At 42.4% G+C, this 21511-nt stretch overlaps 1 protein-coding gene across 1 annotated transcript in view; it reads left to right on the top strand.

Annotated features, from left to right (window-relative positions):
• The first annotated feature begins 816 nt into the window (after positions 1–816).
• Enthd1 (ENTH domain containing 1) overlaps positions 817–21511 on the top strand; it is a 112544-nt gene continuing 91849 nt past the window's right edge. Inside the window, exons 1-2 of the mRNA XM_028790018.1 lie at positions 817–865; positions 5403–5897. Of these exons, the coding sequence (XP_028645851.1) occupies positions 5549–5897 (349 nt within the window). The 5' untranslated portion in view covers positions 817–865; positions 5403–5548. The remainder of the gene's footprint in view (positions 866–5402; positions 5898–21511) is intronic.

Here is a 21511-nt window from a genome sequence, read left to right as displayed (position 1 = left end):
TCACTGAGATAATAGGAGCTCTCGGTTTTTGTGCCTTTATACATGATATGTCCTTTGTCTCTGATGTCCTCCTCTTCTTTGTCTACCCCGTGAACTTCCTGTCATCCTTTAAGATCTAATTCAGATGTAAAGTGTTCTGTGGAATCTGCCCTTAAATACTCCTTGGCAGAATTAGACGCTCTCTCCTCTCTCATTATGCAATACATATCTTGTCACAATCTTCTATGACTGCGCCTGTCACCTCCACTAACCTGTAAACTCATGCAGCACAGGGCTATGCTTTATCTCTGGGTCTTTCCTGCCGGGTAAAAAGCGTGTGCTCACTGCTGATGGGCTGAATATATCAAAGAGTAGCCCTCGGTGAGACCTGGAGCTGTCCTCGAAGCTTCTGCGTTGCTGACCAGTCCGCGTAATGCTTTCCACCTCTAGGCTATTAGTCACTTCAAGCTCTGAGGTGGCAGTCAGGGCTTGTAGGATGGCGTTTCTGGTCCATTACAATTACAATAGGAACACAAACTGTAAAAAAACAAAAAAACAAAAAAACAAACTAGAAAGTATTAGATTTAGAATATTAGAACAGTGCCACTGGCCGAGACTGTATAACAGGATTTTTGCCTTCCATCTGTTTGATCCTCTGAGGACAGGTCAAAAGAACCTGCTGCACACATCTTGCTAGGGGCCCTACAAGTGGGGCACATTAGGGAGCCGGATGTTAGGAACCAGAAGTTAGGAACCGGAAGTTAGGAACCGGAAACAAGGACACAGAAGCAAGGAAGCGGAAGTTGGCAACGGCATGGGCACTTGGGTGTCTTTGAAGAGGCCGAAGAGCCTGGGGGTTTAATTTTGATGGGGAAGAGATCCCCAGGTAGGTGGCTGGAATGGCTCACCAGGTAGTAACCTGTAGTGTGGAGAAGGTGGATGAAGGGAAGCCAGCCGCCTTCTCGACCAACTTTCCTGTTGCCACAATTCATCCTCGGCACAGAACAGGCAGGCCTGCAGGCCCCGAGGCTGATGCTACCAGATGCCATGCGGCTCCTCCTTTCTTCCTGAAGTTTCTTCAGTGAAGTTCCCTATCTAAGGAAATTGTGTCCATTTTTGTACAGTTGTCAGTATGGTCTCTTGTGTGACTTAGTGACCCAGCTCACTATTCCAAACACCCTGTTGAAAAATGAAAAAGGTGCCAGGAAAGACTGTCTAGCGGAAGTTGATGCTCTCAGTGTCTACCCTCCGTTTTTTCAGATTTCTCTCCAAATCCCTTGTCTTTCTTCTTGCCACCGTCCTACGAGGTGTACTTTATGCTGTAGATGAGGAAACTAAGGCACAGAGATGACATTAATTATGGACTGGACCTCAAATCCCTGTGGTTGATCTTAAATGCACTGAGGTGACACCTGTCAACGCCACAGCATAGCCATTCCCTTGGGGGCTGGCGGAAGGGTGGGAACTATGCTTTGTGTCCCTGTTTCTCTTACCCCTTCCTTCTCTAGGATGGAGGTTACCATGTAATAAGATTTGGGGAAATTGCTGAAGTCAGAAGTGGCTCAAATAGTTTCTCAGCCTCTTTCAGTGTTGAGTTCTCTCCATCCAAACTGCAACCTCTTTCAATGCCACAGTATTCTCTATAATGGCTTGATTAACAATCTTGGGCAGAACCAGTTTCCTCCTGAGCCAGACTCAAGTCTGTAGTCAGAACCGGAAGAAACAATAACGTTGCTTTCCTCCTAGCACTCTCTCAAATGTTGTCTTTCTAGAGATCCTTTTAGACACTCATTTTCTTAGATGTTATTGTTAATATTGCCCCAAGTCTGGATAGTTTTCTAGGTTTTGTTTTTATTTGATTTTTTAAAAATTTTACGTGTATGGATGTTTTGTATTCATGAACATCTGTGCACCTTATGTGTGCAGTACCTGCAGAGGCCAGAAGGGGTGTCAGAGTCCCTGAAACTGGAGTTACAGATGGTACTAGCCATGTAGGTGCTAGAAAGAGAGCCCTGGTTTGCTGGAAGAGCAGTCAGTACTCTTAACCACCAAGCCATTTCTCTAACCCTCCCCTCTGGTTCTTCAGTACTTTATTTTCGATTACGAAATCTGAAGTTTCGAAGACCAGTTTCCCCTTTTAACTTAGTAGTGAAATCTGAACCAAAATGAGGTCATATATAACCTCTATGCCAAATATCTACAAGTTTCGTTGCAAATATGTTGGTGGGACTTGTCGATCAGAGCATCCCTGCCCCTTACTGTATGTGTTCTGTAATGTGTGGTACAGGCACTGCAGTGCTTTTCAGAACAGCAACAAAACTTCAGTTCAACTGGTTGCAAGGAAACTCTGTGGGATTGTGGACCACTAGTTTAACATCATCTGATAAATGGTTTCTTGTCTCAAATCTGGTAAAATGGCAGGGAAGGAACAGTGCTGGGGAAGTGGACAGAGCCAAGAAAAAAACTGAGAGAAAACTATGACTTCTTTTAGGGTACACACACACACACACACACACACACACACACGGGAAGAGAACCAGATTCAACTTCATCATGTATTTGCTTCAGAAATATTTAATCAAGAAAGTTCCTTGTCTAAACAGGAAGTTTTAGACCATAGGGAACACAATTTGCATACATTTCTTCACAACACTATATAAATGTTTCTCGAGAGACATTTGTTGATTGCTTTGAAAATATTTGCTCAAATTCTAAACTTTTACATACATGACAATTACAGGAGCTGGATATATTTTTTTAAATGTCATATTTGAAATCGAAAGCTGTAGAATCAGTTCCAGGTTATCCCACAGCAGAGTCATTTAGTCATTTGGTCATTCTGTCCTCTCATGTGTCCTGGGTCCCCACCATGGCTAGGTGGTCCTTGGGTGTTGGATTGCAGTGGTAAGTAAGATAGTCAGGTCAAGGTCTCTGCCCAGTGGGAGCTTCTAGTCTGACATTATTTGCCACAGTCAAACAACAAGTTGTTAAGTGCATATTATTTTAAATGTCATGAAAGAAATCTAAGTGCCAAAAAAGAGATCAGTTGGGTGTTGAACAGAGTATTATGGGATGACCTTCATAGTGAGTTAAGAGCTCAGAGGGATGATGAATCTGAGACATGAATTGCCTTTCTCCCTCTTGTTTCTCAGTGTGCCAGTGACGTAGGTAGCCAGACAACTGAGAGTCAAGTGTGGAAGCTTGCCTCCTTGCCACTGATTGGTCTCAGATGCCATATAATCACAGGAACCTAATGAGAGGGGCTACTCTGAGACACAGACATAGGATGTACTTACCCAGTCTCAGATGGCTATGATGTCACTAGGTGATGTAATTTTGTGTGACCACAGTCATGTATGACATCCTTGCCTGAAGCCTCTGTGCAGCACATGACTGTAATTACAACCTCCAGGTTACCTGGAGGAATGAGGAAATAGCCTTTCTTTATAGTTGAGTGTCTAAAATATAATAAGCTCACAATATTTACAGCTAACACCAGTTACTGAGTTCTTTATGGCAGAATTGTGGCTCACTATATCGTGACACTCTGTGTGAGCACGTGATATTTAATTTACGTATCTAGACTTTTTTTCTTCATAGCATTTGTAACAGTTGGGAGAGTATTTACCTTTGGCATGGTTTTATGCACATCCATTTTAAACTACTGTTCTGGGTTAGAAGGCTCTTAATTTTTTTTTTTTCAGAAAACAGAAAATTTGTTTAAGAAAACGCTTCAAAAATTCAAGGATGCAGTTTAGAGAACATAGGAAAACTGAATAATAAAGGCGGTCTTTCCAAAATAGGTAGCTATAAAAACAAAAGATTTTTAAACAGCTGTTCAATTCCAACAAGTTATAATTCTAAGGCAGTTTTCTTTTTTAAAGAAAAAATAGACTTGTGAAGACATGGATCAATATTTGTTATTCTAGGCTGGTGTTACAGTGCAGCTCTGCATTGAGTGAGTTTGGTAGAGGGGAAAAAAAGGACAGTAGAAATTGAAAATTTTTAATAGCGTACTAACCATTATAAATCAGGTTTTCACTGCAGGAGGAAGTCAGACAAAATGCTCGCATTCAGGGTGCAAACGAGGCAACCAGAACATCACAGAAACACACTTTTCTTTTTCTTCATAGAATATGGTCTTTTTCTGAGAAATCTTAATTAAATCGATTATATTTTCTGTCTCATTTATTTGAGAGTGGGGGGGGGCTGAAGGGTTAATGATTTCCTGTTTTTTAAAAGGTGATAGTTCATTTAACCATGCATCTGAAAATTATGTTTTCCCTTGACGCACAAATTAATCAGGCGTGAGGTGGGAGCCCAGGAGGCCAAGGAAACAAAACTAAAAATACCAAACAGTCGTTATGAGTTTGATTTTTTTTTCTTTTGGATGTGTGCAGCTTTGATAGCAAAATCTGATTATAGTTCATCTAGGCTTCGTTGGGTCTGGATGCTCATCAGTGCTTGAAATCAATTTGGCACAGTGCCTTGGTCCCTGTCGGAGGTGAATCACCAAAGAAATTACAAACTAAGTGACTCACCTTCCTGCAGAGTAATGAAAAAGAGGAAGGGACGGTTTCATGTAAATTAGAACTGATAATTCTCAAACATCTTTCGAATTCTTGGGGCTGAATACCCGCTTAAGTTTGAATGTATTTTTATGTCAACCTAAATACCTTCCTCTTCTATGTATCCGGGAAGCTGCTAGTCACTCCACGCCTTAGGGAGTTCCTCACGCCATATCATTTATAAATACCACTTTGATACTGTTGAATGTTAAAACCACACCTTTTTTATCCCTGAAAGTAATCGACGCTTTCCCTCTAGTTTGCTAGGCTAAAATGCTGGCTTTGGGTACTGGCATTAGCTGTAAAACAAGGAGGTAGAATATTTGTCTTAATGCCGGCTCCCTAGATAGACAAGAAAGCTCCTGCCCGGGTTCCATCAGGGTGCTCTGTGGTTCCGCAGAGAACACAGTTGCAGGTGCGAGGACGTCTTCACACTCAGTTTTCGCCACCATTCAAATTATTTCCAGGACACAGTGTTTGTATAATGACAGTGTGTGTTAAGAAAGAGATGTCAGAGTGCAAATTCCCCCTGAAATACTAATCTGTCTCCTCTGTGTGTAGTAAGCCTTTAAACTCGTTGCATTCCTTGCCGAGGGGGTTGAGCGATATTTTCTGCGGAACCTTTCAGGAGCAGATAGACTACCTATGTTTCTTTGAATAACGGTCAATCTTGTGAGGGATTTTCCCGTGCTCATCCTAAGTACACCTATAGAGAGTCCTCTCCTCCCTCTGGCTGATAAAGTGATGGACTCCCTTGGAAACTAAATCTGGATTTTTTTTTTCCAGACTAACTTGGTCTTCTGTAGACAATTTTTTTTTTGAGTAACTCACACATTTTTCATACTTTCCTTGCAGGAAATCGATACTTTACCATGTGGAGATGAATCATTTGTGTTTGAGAGCTGCAGAACCAGGGACGGATCTGTCAGGCGCTCTGTAAACCAGTCACTCCTGACCCATCGCTCTCACCCCCCACCTCCACCCTCAGACTCACTGTAGCTATGTCATTCAGGAGACAAGTGAAGAACTTTGTGAAAAATTACTCAGAGGCCGAAAAAAAAGTCAGGGAAGCAACTTCCAATGACCCCTGGGGCCCCTCCAGCTCTCTGATGCTAGCCATCAGTGACATGACTTTCAGTGCGGCCTCCCTCTCGGAGATCATGCACACGCTGTGGCGGCGCCTCAGCGACCATGGGAAGAACTGGCGCCACGTGTACAAATCCCTCGCCCTGATGGACTACCTCATCAAGAACGGCTCCAGGAAAGTCATTCAGTATTGCAGAGAGGGCGTCTGTAACCTCCAAATGCTAAAGGATTTTCAACACATAGATGAAGCCGGCAAAGACCAAGGTAACAGTTCGTAAAAATTAGACAGGGTGCCTGTAAAGACAGGCGTGCAGAGCGGTGTTTTAAACCTTCAGCTGGAGCAAGGTGGTTCTTGATTTTGAGGGTGTCTTCTTATGTACCCTAGGCTGTCCTGAGCTTGCCCTCCAGCCCCAACCTCCCACATGCTAGGTTGATGTGCACGCTGTCATTACCCCGGACTTGAAGAGTTGTTCTTAAATGTCCTAGCCGCCGTGTTTCTTAGACAGCTATGATTCACATTTTCATCCCCTATGTTGACTGTGGCACTTGGGAGAACAGTGCGTTTGTTTTCAAAAGAACATAGAATGCGCTTAGGTCCTGATCCAGTGATACCTCATAGAAAAGCAAATACAGCAAATGAAAGAGGAGACACTGCAGTTTGTATATTGATGTCATTGTAATTCGTAAGTGTAATTAAGTTGGAATTTAGTCATAAATTAGAGAAGTGTTTCTAAGGACTCTGGAATCTCTGAAGGCTATGGAGATGGGCTCACTTTCCAAAGCACAGAAATTCAGGTCATGAGATAATTCTGGGTGTGGAAAGGAGATGGCATAGGAAGATGTTATAGAGGACTGAAGTGGGTTGGTGCCAAATTTGCGAAGGAAAAGAGCCAACATTCCTTTCCTTTGTGTTAGAAATGCAAAGTTATAATTGTGCTTAAAGTGATAGGCTTTAAGTCATAAGAAGAGAATAAAGTTCACTCTACTCTCCATGGTTACTGCATTTTAAAATGACACTTTAAAGAAATACAAAAAATAGACAAAAAAATAGTTTCTCTGTACTCTTCTCCACCAAAATATCATCTCTTCAGTTTCTAACATCAGTGAGGTACGTTTGCTGCAAGTGGCAGCCAGTGTTGATACTGCTACTATGTTCAGTTTATTTGTGTCGTAGTCCTGTAGGTGTTAGAAAGACGTATTGTCCTCTGTCCACAACCCAGTGTAACACAGGGTCTTTCACTTTCCCAAGGACACCTCATGACATGCCCACCCTCTTTGCTCTGGATGCCATTGGCTTTTATAGTTTTACCTTTTCCAGACTTCATAAAACTTCTTTAGCCTGGTTTCTTTCACTGGCAGTATACCCTAAGGTTCTTCCATATCCTTCCATAGGTTGGAAACTTGTTTCTTTTTATCTTTCCTCTTTATAAAAAGTTTTGTTGAGATATAATGCACATACCATATAAATTGTAACTTAGATACATACATAATGTAATTATTTATAAAATACAGGGCCATTTATATACAGTATATAATTATAAGGTTTTTATCATAAGATGTGATATCTATATCAACATTTGCCTTTTTGTATTCCTTTGTATTAATGTTTTTGAATCAAACTCTCACATGGACTTGAGTTTATTAAGTAGCTGAGTTGAGTTGACCTTGAACTCCTGATCTTCCTATTTTTTTTTCTTTCCATTAGGTTTCTTTCTCTCACCCTATGGTCCTTGATCTCCTCCATGTGGTAGTATGTATTAGAATTCCATACATTTATGGCTGAATGGCATTTTACTTTCTGTACTTAACAGCATTTAAACAAACCTGTTCCTCTGGGGTGGTTCTACGTGTGAGCCCTAGCTAATAGCGCTGCAGTGAACATGGCTGTGTGTTGGTTCAGGCCTCTGCTGCCAGTGCTTTGGCTTGCTTAGAGAACAGTAGAATGGCTAGAGCATGCTAGTGTCAGTGTCTGGCCTTTGGAGGATCTGCTGAGCTGTCTTTCACTCCCATCAACAGGGTAAGAGGGTTTCATTTCTCCTGTGTCCTTGCTAACACTTGTTATTTTGTCCATCTTAAAATCACGGTATATGAAGTTGGACCTTGCTGTGCCTTTGATTTAAATTTCCCTCAGACTCACAATCTCAAGCATCATGCCCCTGCTGCCAATATAGCTGTCGTCTTATATATTCTGGGTACAAGACCTTACCAGATAGGTGGCTTGAAAGTATCTTCTGCTATTCTGTAGGTTGCCTCTTTGCCTTCTTGATGTATTTGTCCCCCTGTGCACAAAATTTTATTGTTATTTTTAAGCACTCTTACTATGTATCTCTAGTTGGCCTGGAACTTTGCTATGTAGACCAAGCTGGTCTCAAGCTCACAGAGATCCACCAGCCTCTGCCTCCCTGGTACTGGGATTAAAGATGTGCACAACCTCATCTTGTGAAAAGTTTTCAATTTTGATGAAGTGTAATATATCTGTTTTTTATTTGGTTGCTTTACTTTTCATATCATATCTAAAGCGAATTATTGTCAAATACCAGGCCATGATGGCTGACACTTATATTTTCTTCTAAGAGTTTTATAGTTTTAACTCTCTTGTCTCCATAGCATTTTCATTGCTGTGATGAAACACAATGACCAAAAAGCAAGTTAGAAAGGGAAGACAGGAACGCAAACAGGGCAGGAACCTGGAGGCAGGAGCTGATGAGGAGGCCATGGAGGGGTGCTTCTTATTGGTTTGCTTCCCATGGCTTTCTCAAAGTGCCTTCTTATTGAACCCAAGACCACCAGCCCAGGGAGGGCACCATTGACAAGGACCTGGGCACTCCCCAATCAGTCACTAAGAAAATGTCCTGCAGCCTGGTCTTACGGAGGTATTTTCTCAGTCAAGGTTCCCTCCTTTCAGGTAACTCTAGCTTGTGTCGAGTTGACATAAAACTAGCCAGCACACGCTCTTATTCAGATCTTGGATTTCTGTTGGCTAAATATTTCTGTATGATATGAGATAGGAAACCTACTTCAAATTTTTTTCATATGGATGCCTTACCTATTGAAAAGAATGTGCTTCCCCATTGAGTTAGTTACACTGGCCCCTTATGATAAGTTATTTCTGTAATATGCATCCTCATAGATCTGTGTGTCTTTCATATACCAGCACATTGCTATATCTTTGTAGAAATATTTGAAATTAAGGAGTATAAGTACTTCAACTCCATTCATCCTTTTAAATAGCAGTTTACTTATTCCAGGTCCCTTGCATGTCCTTGTAGATTTATTGTCAACTTATCAGTTTCTATTCAAATTGCAGATAAATTATGGTTGGGGTTGCATTGGCTCTCTAGACAAATTTGGGGAGCATTGCTATCTTATAGATTTTTCTTAAATTTTTTTTTTTTACTTTTTGAGTGTATGATATAATTTTATCATTTCTCTCCTGCTTCCAAACTCTCCAACATATTCCCACTTTTCTCTTTAAAATTCATGACCTCTTTTGTGGGAAAATTCTGTTAATTAAGATCGAAGCCCACCATGACCTTGTCTGGGGAATTCTAAGGCCCCAGATATGCCTCTACCTGAGGAATGTCACATAGCCTCAATTAGATTACTCAATTTCCTTTCTCCTGATAAAACCTGTTCAGCTAGCACCTGAGATTCATGAAATGCTTCCCCATGCTAATGAGGAATTTTTGGTACCTAAAGCCCTCCGCCAATGACATTTGCCCATCCTGGATGTTCCTACCCTCAGTCCTCCAGAACTTTATAAGCCTTAAATCACCCTTAATAAAGTTGATCTGCCCTCTGATAGCTGGCCCTGCTGTGGCTATTTACAAAATGTACTCACAGGGCTTCTGAACACCCCCCTCCCAGCCCTATTGTCTCTGCTCTCTTTGTCCCACTGGACCACATCAGGGCCTATGATCCATGAGAGAGTATATTCTTGAATAAACAAATACAGCCTCATCAGTCCATAAAATGTTACTTGCATGTATATGTATTCATAGCTAACCGTTTGGTGTTGGAAAGCCAATTGGTGTGCTCCTCTCTAGTGGCTATTTCTCCAGCTCTCAGCTTTTTAAGTTACCTGTAGTTCTTTGTCTAGGGTTGAGGCTTCACGAGCTTTCTTCCTTCCAGGTGAGCACATCTGTTGGTATTGTCCATATTCAGGTCTTGTTTAGGCAGCCATGTTGGTGTGACTTCATAGATGTAGCTTCTGATATTTCTAGGAGGCACCATCTCTCAGCAAACTTCCTGTTCCTCTGGCTCTTACAACTCCACTTCGTTTGGTTGTGATTTTTCTGTAATGGTTTCCCTCTCTTGCAAAGAGAAGTTTCCTTGATGAGGGGTGAGAACGACACTTAGCTGTGGGCATGAAGATACATAGTTCTAATTTAGCTAGGGACTATGCTGTTTTATTAAAATGATGATTGTAGATTCTCCTCCAAGATCCATGAATTCAGAGCCCTTGAGTAGTTGGCTAGGTTTCCAGAACCAGGCACAATTTCCTTCCTGTTGAGTGGGCCTTAAGCTCAATTAGAAAACTGTTGGTTACTGCCACAGTATGCAGGTCACTACCACACCCTGAGTATCATTGAGCCACGCTGGTGTTGGTGTGGTCCGTAGGTATCATAGCTGGGTAGCACTGTTGGTTGTCTCCCTCCTTTGGAAGCTGCATGGCACCTTCTGGTACCATGAAAGCTAGTCCTTAAGGAGGAAGCTTTCAGGTCAGATCCAGCTCATGTCTCTCTGGGCCCCGTTTATCTGAAGTGCATGGTGTCTTCAGGAACAGGGACTTACCTTCTACCTCTTGGGGGCAACCAAGGACAACAGAAATGACTGTAGTGTTTTGTGTTTTACTTTCTCTTGGACTACCCTGACCAACAACTCAAAAGAGGGCTTCTCATGTCTGGTTGTTGTTGTTGTTAGGTAATCTATGGCTCTTGGGATGGAGTGTTGTCTGCCCAGATTGGAAATTTTTATTAAAACTACATACATATATTTGTATACTGTTGTAGGTATTTTTAGGTAGATTGGTAATATATGTGTGCTGGCTAGTTTTATGTCAACTTGACATCAGGTGTATCCATCTGAGAGGAAGGAAACCTTAGTTGAGAAAATGCCTCCATAATATATGAGTGTAGGCTGGCCATGGTAGTACATGCCTTTAATTCCAGTACTTGGGAGGCAGAGCAGGAGGTTCTCTGTAAGTTCAAGGCCACTCTGGTCTTCACAGGGAATTCAAAGATAGCCAGGACTACGTAGAGAGACTGTCACAACAAGAAAGCATGGCAGCAGGTTGGCATGGTGGCTGGAGGAGCTTCCTGCTCTGACCACTGTGTCTGATCACTGCCATATTTCCCTCTTATGGTGGGAAACATACCCTCTGGCACCATAAGACAAGCAAGCCCTTCTGTAAGTTGTCTTGGTCATGGTACTTTCTCCAGTGGTGAGAGTAGACAGCCTTCCCTTGTTCTTACTTTTAGGAGGAAAGCTTTCAGGCATTAAATATGCTAGCTATGGGTTCTTTTTCTTCCTGTCTTTTTTGTTTTGAGACAGAGTCTCACTATGTAGCTCAGGCTAGCCTGGAACTTACAGTCCTCCTGCCTCAGCCTCTCTCTTAAATGCTAGGATTACAGGTTTGTGATAACATATTGGTTAGCTGTGGGATTTTTACATTTGCTCAGGTTGAATAGGTTTTATTTTGTTCCTGATGTGTTAAGTGTATTTCAACTTTATTATTACTACTATAGTGCATGTATGGGCATGTGTACGTGTGTGTGTGTGTGTGTGTGCGCGCGCGGGTGTGTGCCACAGCATGCGTGCAAAGGTCTGAGGACAGTTTTCAGGAGTCAATTCTTTCCTTCTACCATCCCCAGTGGGTTCTGGGGATAACTGTGGGTTATTAGGCTTGGTGGCTGGCCCCTTTACCTTCTGATCCACCTCACTGGCCCTTGAGTATATTTTAAAACTAAGAAACCATGTTGAGAGTTGTCGATGATTTTTATGCATCTTTTGAGGTGATTATGTGTTTTTAAAATCCTTTTATCCTGTGAATATGGTCTATGACCTTGATTTTCTGCATTCCTAGCATAAATCAGATCTAATCATACTGTGCATCTTACCTTTTAAGTGTTTATTTTAGATTAGGTTTTGGGCTTAATGATGAAATTGGAGAACTCTTCATGAGGTTTTATCCTGCCGTGCTTGATTCATTCAGAAATTTTTATACAAGTCAACTTTTATGAAGATTAAGTTTTTATTTTTTTAGTTTTTATTGAGGTCTCACTGTTTTACTATGTAGTCCAGCATGGCCTCAGATCCACACTCTTCCTGCCTCTGCTTCCTGGATCACAATCTAAATTCATTTTTACAAGGTAAAACAATGCTAATTAAAATTTGCAGGTTTCCCTTTGAAAAATCCAGAGTAGCTATTTTGTCACCGGACTAAGAACTTGGAGGACTTTGTAAAGCAGAGAGGCTAGTTCCTGCTCTAAAGAGCTCATGAGCTATTCTGAAGAAGGAACTCGCAAAGTATAGAATTACAAATACTCAGACAGGCCTGTCTATGCGTTTGTTATGGCTTCTCCGTGAACACGGGTACGAGTACATTTCAATCCGTCTTCATGAAGGTTTTCAGATTCTCTAACACTTGCGCTTAGGACCAAATATGCGAGCTAAGTACAACAGTATGGGTTTCTCAGGGACTGGCCATCACTAGACAGCAAGAAAATCACAGATCAGAGTGGGCTGTCCATAGAGGACCACAGCTGGCTGTTCATAGGGACATCGTGTGGTTATCCATTCACTTTGGAAGGGCATCGGCACATATCGTATTTATTAATTGAATATTTACTAATAAATGAAAATGATTACGTTGGAGGTTATCGCTTTATCTCTTACATACCTCCCCTTTTGCATTTACTTCCCAGGGAATGGTGTATTGTAGAAGAGGTGCTCTTGGCATCATTCAGTTCATACTGCAGTGTGCCTCTGTGAGGAGGTGGAGGTGATGACGGTGTTATTGACGGGATATGTAGTCAAGAGTTTGACTCCCAACCTGTCTTTGTGCCTTCATCTCGTTAGCCTTCAACGTAGGTTGCTCTGTCAACAAGCACTGCTAATGCATTGCTTTGTATTGTACCCTAGAAGTTCTTTCCCCTTGAGAATATTCCTTTCTTGCTGTTGTTGAATTTCCCTTTAGTCTTCCCATCCCCCTCAGAGACCCTTTCCTGCATATGCCCACTCTCCTTTCCCTCCCTGAGCAATAGTGGGTGCTGTACTGTTTTATTCATGTCAGCATGGTGCCTTTTAGGACATACTATGTGGATGCATGTGATTTATGTCTATATCATTTCCTTAACCAGATTCTGAGGGCATGTATTGTGTGTGAATCATCCTTTTACCATCAGACTTTGGCACAGTTTTTTAAAAAAGAGGAGGGACCTAAAATAAGGGGTTGGACCATTGAAAAACTGCTGGGTAAAAACGATGATGCTGGATTAGAGAAGGAAAGAGGCGTAGTTCAGGGTCTCTGAGAATGTCCTGGAACACACTTCGTGACCCAAGTAATCCTCACTGGAAGCCTGTTTGACTCACAGATCGGCAAGAGACCAGAGTCTCTTTATTTTTTTATTTTTTTATTTTTTGGTTTTTCGAGACAGGGTTTCTCTGTGTAGCCCTGGCTGTCCTGGAACTCTGTAGACCAGGCTAGCCTCGAACTCTCGAACCCAGAAATCCGCCTGCCTCTGCCTCCCAAGTGCTGGGATTAAAGGCGTGTGCCACCACCGCCCGGCCCAGAGTCTCTTTAAAAAACAAAAAAGACTTCTGGCTTTGTTGGTTGGCCCCTAAATTCAATGTTCTTTGCGTGTGTGTGTGTGTGTGTGTGTGTGTGTTTGGACGGGGGGAGATCTACTTTGACTGCACCCCATAAAGTTTAATAAGCCGAGTTTTCATTCTATTCAATTAAAGTCAATTTTCCTTTACTCCCTTTTTATTATTTAGCCCATGTATTATTGAGGGATGTGCTGTTTAATTTCCAAATATTTTTGCATTTTCTACCTATCTTCTTACTGATGTCCAGAATAATTCTGCTGTGGTCTGAAAACAGAGATGTGTGGTTTTATATTCTTCTAAGTGTATTGATGTCCCTGGCTTATGGTGTGGCCTGTTTTGGTGAATGCTCTGTGTGGGCTTGATGAGGATACAGTAGCCTATAACTGTCTGTCACATTAGCATTTGCTCTGTGGATTTTGAGGCTCTCGTTGGATATGTAGACACTAAGGACTGTATGTCTCCTCAGAGAACAACACCTATGTTGTCACACAGTGCCCTTCTTACCATGGATGAGTTTCCTTGGTCTGATTTCTGATGTGTCTGAGATGAGTTATGCTTGCTAGAGCTACTCATGCTCTCTCTTGATTAGTGTTAGTGTGGTATATATATTTATAGGTTCAATTTTTTCTTAATCATGGAGCATGAGTCTTTGAAGAGGCTATTCATAGACAAAATAGTTTTTCTTACCACCCGTGTGTGTGTGTGTGTGTGTGTGTGTGTGTGTGTGTGTGTGTGTATTGAGGCCAGGGGAGGGCATCAGTATTCTCTTCTATCCATCTCTGCCTTATCCCTTTGAGCCAGGGTCTCTCTGAATGTAAGGTTCATGTTTTTCAGCTAGGCTAGCAGTGAGCCAGCCCCACTGATCTTCCGTCTCTGCTCTTCACAGTGCTGGGACATAGGCTTGTGAGAGAACACATCCAGGGATGTGTCACAGGGATGCTGGGATCTGAACTCAGGTCCTTGTGGTTGTTCAGCAATTGCTCTTCAGCCAGTGATCCATCTCTGTCGCTAACATAATAAGACTTTTTCTTTAGGAACAGCTGTATCAGGCCTAGCTCATCTCCTCCCTGACCCCTGAAGATTATGTGTCTCATTTTGGTACTCAGACTAGCCTCCAACTTGTCTGCCCAGTATCTACGACTACAAGTGCAAGCCACTATACCCAGCTTCTCCGTTTACTTTTAATTCTCAGTATGTTTTTATATTTAAAGTGAGCTTCTAGCAGACAACATTTAGTTGGATCTAATTTCTTGGGGTCATTTTTGTCTTTTAATAAGTGACTTAGCTTACTGGTACTCAGACTGATTTCTGATAGTGGGATTAATAGCTGCCATTGTTCTCACTGTTTCAATCTGTTGGCCTTGATCTTTGTCTCCTTCCTCTCTCCCTCCCTTCTTCCTTCTTTACCTCCCTCCCTCCCTCGCTCCCTCCCTTCCTTTCCTTCTTTTACCGGTGCTTAAATATAAGACATGGTGTATACCAACTCTCTGCCTCTTTGTGTTTAATTGGTGGTTTTATATGATCTCATTTTCTATTCTCTGGTGTGTCAGTTCTACATCCTTTTCACTCATCTTTGTGGACCTTTGAGTTTGTACCATCTGTGTACATCCAGTCTGGCCTCATTATTAAATAACACTATGTTATGGTTTGGTTAAGTATCTGAGAGGCTTGGTTCCTAGTCAGTGGCACTGTTGGGGAGTAGGTGGCGGATCTTTCAAGAGGTAGAGCCTAGTGGGAAGCCATTGATGGCACAACTTTGAGGAGGATTTATGAGACCTTAGTCCCTTTCTCTTCTCTTTCATGTTTTAGCCATTAGGTGAACATGTTTGTTTGTTTGTTTGTTTGTTTGTTTTAAAAAACCACATTCTGCCTTATTACGGGCCCTACAGCAGCAGGACCAATCAGTCATCATGGTCTGAAACTTCTAATAGCGAGACCCCAAATAAACCTGTCCCCTGTATAAGTTGGTATGTGTTACAGCTAGGGAGCGCTGACTAGTGCACACTACACAACCTCACAGGAAATGCTAGTATTTTATAATGACAAAGTAATTCTAGTTTTTCCTTCCCATACCTTATATTCTTGCCATCAGTCATTTTGCAGCCATATATTCTTAGCACCATCACAACCACTCTTATTTAGCCAGGCTTCCCTTGACCTCACCCTGTAGCCAAGAATGACTGTGGACTTCTGATCCCCCTGCATGCACCTCCCAAATGTTGCTGGAATTAGAGCTATGGGCCACTAAGCCAGGTTCCCAAAGTAATAGAGTTGGTACCTAGGGCTCCCTATATGCTAGGCAAGAAGTCTACCAACTGAGCTGTATCCCAGCCCCAGTGTTAGTTACTATTCTGAAAAAAACTGCTGTGAGATTCACAAAGAATAGGGGAAAGAAAGAGTTTCGTTTTTCCTCCACTTACACCAACCCTGGTGCTGTCTTTTTTCAAGAGGATCTGTTTCTGCCTTTGCTGTTTTACTTCTTATTAAAGAAGATCTTTGAACATTCCTTACCAGGCAAGAACTCTGACAGCAGATCCCTGAGTTTTGATTGGAGAAACTATTTCCCCTTCTCATTTGAAGGGCGTTTCACAGGGTACAGAATTCTAGCCTGGTGGTTTCCCTTGTATCAATTTTAATATTTCTCTTCGTTTTCTCCCTTCTTGCATGATTTCTGAGGAGACGATGATATCGTTCTTGTCTTAGTTCCTTTATAGGAAAGGTTTTTCCCCCTTCTGTCTTCTTTATTTACCTTTGATTTTCTGGTGTTTGAAACTGATAAGCCTGGGTCATTTTCTGAGCAAACCTGGACCACAGACCGATATTAATCTGGGAGCAGTTCTCAGTGGCTGTCGCTCCACATATTTGGCCTGTTAGTTTCTTTCTCTCACTCTTTTCAGAACCCACCAACGTCTGTTACATCATGGCCGTCCTGAAGGTTGCGGATATTCCACTCCGTTTCTTTTTCATGAGTTTCTCTCTGGGTCTCTACTGAGATGTTCTCAAACTGGAAGGTTCTTTGCTCAGCTACGTCCTGTCTAAAGGCACTCTTTGGCGGTCTTCATCTTCATGCTTTCTTTTTGGTTCTCGTAGCTTTTCTGCCCCTCTGCCTGCTTCTCTATCATCACTTGTTGCCCTGTTATCTATTAGTGCTGGCCACATGTTAGCCATTGCTGTTTCACAGTGATTCCAGCAACCCTGCCAGGTTTGATTGTACTTTTCATGCTTTCTCTGTCTTCAGATCGTGCTTCTTGCCTTTTAGTCTGCCTTGTCATTTTTTTCCAGTCACTGGGCTTTATGATCAGGTGGGAGGGACTGGGAAAAGGCTTTTCTGCTGTGGTGTTATGGTAAGAAGGCAGCGAGAATGTACTCATCTTGAGGCTAGGTCTCTGTTTCAGTGAGCCTGTACTTCTGGGATGAACTTCACCTGTGCTTTCCACTTACCCCACCTGCCCCCTCTTCAGTGGCTCCCGGGATGGCTAGACTAGATTGGAGTTGGGTATTTCTCTTCTCCCACGTTGGTGAGGCTCAGCAAGCCCATCAGATTAGTACTGTTTAACACATTTCTTTGAGGGTAGAGCTTAAGAAACGTAGAGTGCTCTGGTCTACTTAAAAAATCTGTTCTAACCCTATCTCTCCCCCAACAGAAAGAGCTGGGATTTTCTGTGCCTGATTTATAACTGAACATCACCACAAGTGCACAGATGTGGGACAAGCATATGGCCTGTAGGGTTTGGACTATCCATAGTTCGAGGCACCTACTGGGCACCTTAGAACACATCCGCATGGGTGAGGAGTTCTTCTGGGAATGTTATCTCTTACAGACACAATAAGCTAAAGCTCAGAGGGATGGATGTAAGGCTGCACAACCAGTAAACTGAACACAGTTAGAATTCATGCATCCCAACACTACTTAATCAGATTCTGTTACTATACTAAACAGTCCCTCATAACTGAGCCTGTAAAATACCTTAACGAGGTTTCATTGAACTTCTAGAATGTGCTTAATTAAAATTGTCTAGTAAATTACCAATGAAATGTGAAACTTTGTTATACTATCAAATCATACACTTAGACAAACATGGTTTTGTTTTTCAAGATAGTGTTTCTCAGGGTAACCAGCCCTGGCTGTCCTGGGCTTGCTTTGTAGACCAGGCTGGCCTTGAACTCACAGAGATCCACCAGGCTCTGCCTTCTAAGTGTTGAAATTAAAGGCATGTACCAGGAGACTCAGTGATATTCTTCTAAACTTAGATTTTTGAAAATATGTTCATTATAGGTTGTTAAGTGCCTTTTTATTCCAAACTAAGTGAGCCATGAAATTGCAGTTGCTTTTATTTACATAGGCCATTTTTGCATGTATCCACATATTTAAATTAAAGGCATATTTCAAAAATGGACACATTTTAAAAGAACAAAATTTCAGCGTTATTAGAAAGCTATGTTAAGCCATTTTCCTGGAAGTAGTATACTTTGATACATTGCTATGTTGGCTGTCTAGGGCCATCTTCAGCCCCTCTCTTAGGAAACAAGGCAGCTCACATCCATATTCATGGCTGGTTTGTGCATGGGGTACCTCTGCTTCTATGTCCTGTCTCCAACAGTGATAGGCCGTACCAATAACCTATTCACCTACCAAACTTTAAACAAACTAAGCCTTTAAGCCCTCGATCGAACTGTACATTAAAGTGCAGAAGCAAATATTCTAGAAACAATATATTTATATTTATTTATACTTAGGCTATAAATGACTAAAATCTCTTGTGGGGGGTTGGATTCAGATTCCAAAGAAAGAAAGAAAACACCAGGTATTTGACTTCTTAAAGATTTAGACAGAGAAGGAACACAGCGTGGGCAGGAGGGAACGGCAGAACCAAGATTGTATTCTTGCTAAGCAACTGTAAGTAACTCAAATGACCTGAGCTATTTACAAAAAGTTCTAGGAAAGAAAGAAAAATAACCTTTTTCTTTTAAGATAGGGCATCTCTACATAGCCCTGCCTGCCCTGGAACTCACTATGTAGACCCAACTGGCTCTGAACTCAAAGAGATTCCTTCCACCTCTGCCTCCTGAGTGCTGGGATTAAAGGCATGTATTACTTACCACACATAGTGGAAAGATGGCTGGGGTGTTAAAGGCTAGGCTCACTACCAAAAATGCAAGAACAACATCTTTTAAATGCAGGAGTATTTACTTTAGATGTGATTAGCCAAGGCTACAAAATCAAACAACTGCAATTTGGAAGTATTGCTTCTTGTACAGAGAAGTCTAGATTTGGGGTTTCAGGAGGCTGATGGCTCTTGGCCAGTATGATGCAGTGGTGGCTAAGCACCATGGAGATAAAACTCTCTAACTTCAGAGTGGATCAGACTTAATGTTTTCTTTTCTTTCCCCTACTCTTGTCAGACAGCACTAACCAAAACTGTAATCTGAATAAGTCTGATGTGCGGTTGCAGACTAGTAACTGAATAAATGCAGTTGTAGATGCACACTGATTGTTAACGCAGGCTTCCTGAGTACATTTCTAGAGATTCCCTGCAACAGTCTTCTTCTTCTTTTTTTTAATAAACAAATACTTTGCTTTAACAAACACACTACAGGTTTTGGGTCGTCATGAGCCTGTGGCTTTAAGTTATATCACTGTGCATTTAAGCACAGTTTGTTTACGTAACATAGTGGCGTGTTGCAGCTGTTTGTTCCCTTTCTACAAATAGAGTTGGACTGATGATTGTGAGAGCAAGAAGCAAGGCTTGAATTCATTTAAAGTTGAGAGTGACCTTCACCCACCTGCTAAGTCTTCCCGCTGCACTCCTTATTTACTGTGCCCAGGACGGCAGAGAAAACAAACAGAAAAGAGAGAGAGGCAGGTGAGTGTTGGCAGTGCTGTGTCAACAGTTACTCTGGATTCTCATCAAATAAATAGCAATAGATCATAGGCCAAGGTCAGTCAAAGAATTGAGGTGTGCACTGTCTTCTTTACAGAGTCTGTCTCTGCTCCAACTCACTAATGTTCTGATTTTGGGAGTTTCTTCATCACCTCAAGCCTTGTTATTCTCTTGTAAAGTGGCCTTCATAATGAGCTCAGAGAGTGCCCGTTGACATTACAGACGTGTTTGAGAGTCAGGTGCATAACAAGCCACCAGTCTAATACTGTTAAGGCCCAATCTTTTATTATCTGCATTTCTTGGGACATGTGCTCTCTCTGAAACAGAGCTCAGAGTGAGTGCTCAGTAGGAAGGCTTTGTCTGTGGTCCTGGAGAAAGGATACAGTTCTCCTTTGCCAGCCCTAGCTCTGCTCTGTCCCCATATTCATCATAGTCCTTCGTACACTGGCATTAAGACCTCGATTTACATGCCAATTCCTTCTGCCTCTGCCTCTGCCTCTCTCTCTCTGTCTCTCTCTGTCTCTCTCTGTCTCTCTCTGTCTCTCTCTGTCTCTCTCTGTCTCTCTGTCTCTCTCTCTCTCTGTCTCTCTCTCTCTCTCTCTCTCTCTCTCTCTCTCTCTCTCTCTCAGTGTGTGTGTGTGTGTGTGTGTGTGCGTGCTCGTGCTGCTGCTGCTGGTGATAATGAGGTCCTTGTATTTGCATCTTTGGTTTTCATGGTGGAGATGTTGAACATTTATCACCTGAATGACTGACAATCTGGTTGTGTGGCCAGCGTCCCTCTGTAGGCCCAAAGAAAGGACTGGTGGCTCACAGGTACAGTGTGTATGGAGGGTGGGCAGGGGAAGTCACCATTTAAAAATTCATTATTTATAATAAGTTGCCATCTTAAATAATGGTACGAAAAATAATAAAAGGAAATGGAGGGAATATTAATCCTATTTTTACTATTACAACAAAATGCCAAAGGCAACTAATTTCTGTACAGAGAAGAAGTCAGTTAGCTCACAGTTCTAGGGATTTGGAGGCAGGGTTTCAGGACCTCTATAGAAGACTTCATGGAAACTGGAGTCACAAAACTGGGAGGAAGAAATCCATCTCAAAGCAGGAAGCCAGAGACTGCTGAGTCTTTTGCAAGAAAGACCCACATAAAGAAGCCAGGCCTCGTGGCACATGCCTATAATCCTAGCACTGAAGAGGAGACAGGAGGAAAATTGCCAGGACTCACTGGCCAGCCAGTCTAGCCTAACTAATCAGTGAGCTCCAAGTTCAGTGGAAGACCTTGTCTAAAGCAATCAGGTGTCAAGTACAGGGATGACAGTCATGAGCCATGTGCTTGATCCAAAGAGCACACTGTAAAGCTAAGGCGGGTCAGGAGTTCAAAACTAGCCTCAGTTACATAGCAAGTTTTGAGTTTGTCTGGGCTCTGTCTCAAAACAAGAAAACCCAAGAACTCTTGGAAGGCTCATATTAAAACTTAAAGGTTGTAAAGCTAAAAGAGAACCAAGAAGCTCCACAGCCTCCAACACCTTGGTTTTATATTCACTACGTCTGTCTGAAGGCTCAGATATACTTTTGATTCTCTGTTCTCCCACATGCTCTAGAAGGCCAGAGGCCAGGGGTGCTGAGAGGCAGGAAGACTGGCTTAGCACCACAGTGCTGCATGATGACCTTGAGCCAAGGTGCTAAAGTCACTTGGAAAGGAATTTCTACATTTTCTCAGACACTGATCCCTTCGGGGTGTGGTGGGTACATGAGGACACGTAGGACCCACACGGACACAGGGATATGTAGCTCTGTGATTTGATCAGGGAGGAGCTGTCTGGAAGCCGCAGCCCTAAGTGAACCCCTCTTTATGAGTCCAGTTACTCCCCTTCATTGATTGCTTCCTTCTCCAAGAAGTGTCCCATCTAACTTCTCCCTAGAACCTCTCCAAGGTGGAGCTAGCCAGGCCACACGTGACCTGCTGTTCTTCTCCGTCCCAACCAAGGCAGGGAAGATGGACAGGCCACTTGTGGGTCTTCAGCTCTACTTGGTCATGTTTCCGCCAGGAAAATGAAGGCTCTAAGCCAGTTCAGGCCTTGGCCTATATTCTCTCTCCTAGTTTCTTCTTTTTCTTGAGTCTCTCTCTCTCTCTCTCTCTCTCTCTCTCTCTCTCTCTCTCTCTCT

This window comes from Grammomys surdaster, unplaced genomic scaffold (genome assembly GCF_004785775.1).
Source record: "Grammomys surdaster isolate TR1022 unplaced genomic scaffold, NIH_TR_1.0 125852, whole genome shotgun sequence".
NCBI lineage: Eukaryota > Metazoa > Chordata > Mammalia > Rodentia > Muridae > Grammomys > Grammomys surdaster.
The sequence above is the reverse complement of the archived record's forward strand: the minus strand, read 5'-3'. Positions and strand labels throughout refer to the sequence as shown.